This window comes from Corvus brachyrhynchos, unplaced genomic scaffold (assembly GCF_000691975.1).
Source record: "Corvus brachyrhynchos isolate BGI_N302 unplaced genomic scaffold, ASM69197v1 scaffold133, whole genome shotgun sequence".
NCBI classification, from domain to species: Eukaryota; Metazoa; Chordata; class Aves; order Passeriformes; family Corvidae; genus Corvus; species Corvus brachyrhynchos.
Window position 1 is genome coordinate 532,761 of NW_008237249.1, and position 4,567 is coordinate 537,327.

Genomic DNA, 4,567 nt, shown 5'->3' on the forward strand with positions numbered 1-4,567 from the left:
CCCAGCGTATTTTATTCCGGCGCTGGCATGGCGAGGCTGCTGATTTATTGCGGCAGCGAACCCCCCTGCGGCTCAGCCTTCCCCTGCCCTGCCTCCAAAGGCCCCATAACTTACCACCCAGCAAATGCATTTCCCCCTTCCCCACCTTTTCTGCGCCCTGCATCCTCCCTCGTTAATATATTGTGCTGCGTTATTCATCCCGGCCCGCAGCCGGGCGGCTCGGGGTATTTACACGCCCGGAGACGCGAGAGCCTCAAAAATAAATCACGGGGCACGACTATTATTTTAATCTCTCACTACAGACACTTCTGTGGCTCCATAAAGAAAAGAGTGGCGTGGCAACTCGACGAGCGAGTCCGTAAAGAGACAGCTTCGTGCCAAAAAGCGGCGCTGGGATTGCGGCTTCCGGGCACCCGCCTGCACGGGCTGGGTTTCTGATTCTTCTGCCTCAGCCTTTGCTGGTGGTGGCGGTGGGGCGGCTGAGATACCAAAGGGAACTCCGTGCAGCCCTGGATGTGGCAGTGCCGGGTTGTCCGTGGGGTCTGCGGCCTAGCTGGGATACGATGAAACGTTCACGCACATGGCACCCTCTGCCCGCAGCGCTGCAGACATTAATTAAGTTGCCCAGCGCCCCTTGGCAAGTGTCAGTGCCGAAATCCCTTGCTGGGGTTAAATCCATGGACCAGAAGGGCTAAAGAGCTGCAAGGGTGAACCCGCGGCCCCAGAAACGCCACATCTCCAGCATCCCACTCTCCAGAGCCAGCATTGCATCTTCCCCATCCCAAAACCCGCCGTGCCAGGCCCCAGGCTGCCAAACCACGGGAATGTGTGAGGAGTGAGGGATGCCTGTGCTGGGTGACAGAAAACGGCTTAGGGGTCCAATTCCCTCTTTACAACATGGAGCTTTGGGAACTGGGGGCTGGAAAAAGGGGGGTTTGAATTCCTTAGAACAACACAATTAGCTTCCAAAATAAAAACTGGAATGTGTTTTTTCAATTAGAGCTGAGGCGGAATAGACTCTCAGGTCAGACCAGCCTGAGGCTCCAGAGACAGCACAGCACGCTGATCTGAATTTTGGAAAGGAGGGGGGAAAGCGTCCGTTTCCTAGCAAATCCCTGGCTCTGGGCAGCCCTGGAGCTGCTGGCATTGAATATTCAGAGGGCTGATTCCCCGTGGTGAGCTCGGAGCCGGCGCTGCAGCCAGGTACCAGCGCGGGCTGGCACAGCGGGAATGGAGTCTGGGAGCCCAAATCCCAAATGTGGCATCTCCACCTGGGCGCTGGGATCTCCCTGCCCCGGGGCAGGTGCCAGGTCCTGGCCTGTCCCACAGCCCCGGCGTGGGGTCTGGCGTTATTTTCCCTGTGATAAGCCCACAGTGCTTTATCAAGCCCCAGACATCCATCCAAATTTGGCACCTCGTCCCTTTGCTTCTGTTCGTGTCCCTGTTCTGGATTCCTGTTCGTGGTGTAAATTCTCTTTTTATAGGGGAGAAAAAAATCAGCTCTTTATGACAGTGAACAGGAAAGTCGCATGACTATGGAGAGGAGCATTAACCTTTCCTTTAGCTTGGAGGATTTAACAATCTTTTAAAAATCAATTTTTTATTAATTTTGGAGTGATGCTTAATGCCTGAAGGGAGTGAGGCGCAGCGGCATTGCCAGGGGAACTCTTTGCCGCTCTAACTTAAGGTCAGGCCTCCGAGAGCTGCTGGAACCACGGCCCATGCAAACATGGAATCATGGAGTTGTTAAGGTTGGAAAAGCCCTCTAAGATCACTGAGCCCAACCATTCCTCCAGTGCTGCCAAGGCCACCACTAAGCCGTGTCCCCAGGTGCCACATCCACACATCCTTTAAACCCCGCTAGGGATGGGGACTCCACCGCTGCCCAGCTCCAGGCTGGCCAAGCACCACGTCTGCCCATATGGCCCACGGGGGGGGTGAATTAAACTGGTGGTGCTTGGCCAGCCTGGAGCTGGACCTCTGCATCCGTGCGGGTGGGGATGAAGGAGCCACCTCAGTTTCATTGTAAGACTTGGTGTCCCTGGGAGAAAATCAGGATGTCCTTCATGGGCCGAAATTTGGATTTAGCAGGGCAACCGTCAGCCATTCCTCCTTGGAGACGGGGGCAAGGAGACAGCCAGGAGAACCCGTCCCCTTTCTGGGGGGCTGTGTAGGGGAGGAAGCAGCTGAGGGGCTGTAAATCCTGCGCCCAGCGAGAGCAGTTCATGGGGCCACAGACCTCACACGGCTGCACCTGGAGGCCAGAGCTGGGGGATGGAGCCCGGCCCCGCGGCACGCGTGAGCCTCTCCGCGTGGTGGACACACACAGGGGAGGGCGGGCTTTCATTAATTACTGGTAATTACTTATTTTACATATTGTTCTCCACGGGGTTTTGCTGCAAGGAGCTGCTGGTATTTCAGGGATGAGCAGGGTGAATCTCTGCCTGCACAGCTGAATCCCTGGGACGGGGCTCCGAAGCCGCTGGCGCAGCCCTCGCCGAGGGTTTCCAAACTGAATAGTCATTGGGTTGGCAGGTAATTCAGAAACTATTTGTATGAGCTGTTTATCAAATTATTAACTGCACAGATGTTGTTTGGTTGAAGAGCAGCTGAACCTTCTCTCTGCCAGCCGCGGAGACAAAGGTCTGCAGGAATAATTGGAGATGTGCATGGAATATTAAATTAATTTACTGCTCTTAATTCTTATGCAAATCCTGACCTCTGATAGAGCCTATCAATTACCCTGCACACAGGGAAAAGAAAGGAGAACAGTTTCTTTCTTTTCTTTGCCCCCCTCTCCTTTTTTTCCCGTTGTTCTCCAGTTTGGGGTTTTGTTTCTTTGTTGTTGTTGTTTTTTTGGGGTTTTTTTTTTCCCTTTTGAAAGGGACCTTGGGAAAGGAAATATTTGTGGGAGGAAAAAAAAAGCCATTTATTTGTGGGAGAAGCAAAGGGCCAGGATTATTTAATTGAATCTCCCGGTCGCAGCGATGTCCCCTGGGAGACAGGGTACAGTTTTTAACATTGTGGGGTGCTGGGGGGAGGCCTGGGAATGGAGGCCAGAGCCGGGCTGGAATAGCTCCACGTGCTTCCCTAGGAGGGTCCCCACTCTGCCAGCACCGTGTTGGGTCGCAGTGGGAGAGAGCTGGAGGCCCGGGCTGATCCTCGCTGGGTTTTGGTGGGGTCGGGGGCAGGAAGGGGCCCCTCGCTCCGCTGGGATCTAGCCGGAGCTCGGGTGGGTTATCGGGGAGGGCTTCCTGCCCCGGGAGTGGGGCTGATTCTGCCAGTAATTACCAGGGAAGAAGAAAGGGAATTTGTTGTCACGTCTATTGTGAGATCCCAGGTAAAATGAAGCAGGATTTAATTGGTCCTCGTTAAACAGAGCTGGGTTTCTAATATGGAGAAAGGCCTGGTCCGGGCAGTGTTTAATTGGGGCTGTGCATGCGCTGCTCAGCCGGCGCTTAAAGGAAGACACCGGGCCCTGCTCTTTCATCCCATTTTCTAATAAGGATAAATAAACAGGATGAATAACGCCATCGGTTCTGCCCCGGCCCCCGCGAGACCCCAGCAGCGCAGTGCCGTTCACCCCAGAGCTGCTCCCTGAGATCCGTGAATCCAACGCAAGTGGGATCCCTCGGCACGGAGCGCCCGGTGCGGCACCGATGGGCTCCATTAGCAGAACCCCCAGTTCCAGCTACGAAGCAGCTCGGGGAATTCCTTGGTTAGTGGCTGTCAGAGGGGAGTCCCAGGAGAGGATGGGCCTCAGGGGGCAGGAGGGGAAAGACGGGAGAAAAGGACAGAAAATAAAATGATGTCTTTCCTTTTTATTTTTCCTTTCTTATTTCTTCCCCCCGTAAATCCCAGGAAGTGCTGGGAGACTGCACTCCCCCTCCCACGCAGCCCACTCGGGTAATTTCATTTATCCTGCAAATCTAATTAGCAATCCGTGGCTGACATTAATACAGATCTAATGAGGCCGGCGATGACCAGATTATCAGGCGAGCGCTGACACAGCCTTAAAGGCACATTGAGCCCTGCCATCGGTGGGACCCGGCAGGGGAAAAACTGCTTTAAAGGGGGAGAAGAAAAAAAAAAGAAAAAAAAGAAAAAAAGGAAAGAGAGAAAAAAAAAAAAAAAAGACGAGGGAGGGGGAGAAAAACACGAGGAAAAACAGTGCGGGTAGGGCTTGGCTGCTTGGCTTATTAAGGGAGTTGGAGCTTTGCTGGATGCAGTTTATCCACCAGCATTGGGCCTCTGTCCCTGCTTCTCCCGAAATACTGTTCTGCAGAGGAGAAAAAGGAGGGGGGGGGGAAATAAGGAAGGAAAAAAAATAAAAAAGAAGAAGAAGCCAGAGCCCAAGGAGTCGCTGTGCAATTTATTCCAAGGGGTGGCTGTTGAGAAGGCGGCAATTTGCGGCGGCCGGGGGTTATTTAGTGCGATATGAAATCAAATGATCCTATTGCTCAAATAACAGTGTCTGGGAGGAGAAGCGAGCGCGCTCCAAAGGTAATTGTCTCCAGATGATATTCCCATTATCCCCCGATCCCGGCCTAAACGCTGCCAGCACCAG

General features: G+C 53.6%; 1 protein-coding gene across 10 annotated transcripts in view; it reads left to right on the forward strand.

Moving 5' to 3' along the window:
* LOC108445713 overlaps positions 1-4,567 on the forward strand; it is a 29,697-nt gene that overhangs the window by 21,229 nt on the left and 3,901 nt on the right. For 2 of the 10 annotated variants that reach the window (XM_017730443.1, XM_017730444.1), the window contains exon 1: positions 2,860-4,503. The exons of 4 other annotated variants lie outside the window; for them this stretch is intronic. In XM_017730443.1, coding sequence (XP_017585932.1) covers positions 4,438-4,503 — 66 coding nt within the window. In that variant the 5' untranslated portion in view covers positions 2,860-4,437. Of the gene's footprint in view, positions 1-692; positions 2,536-2,859; positions 4,504-4,567 lie in introns of those variants that run through there. 4 more of the 10 variants (XR_001860668.1, XR_001860669.1, XR_001860663.1 and 1 more) reach the window with 3 other exon arrangements.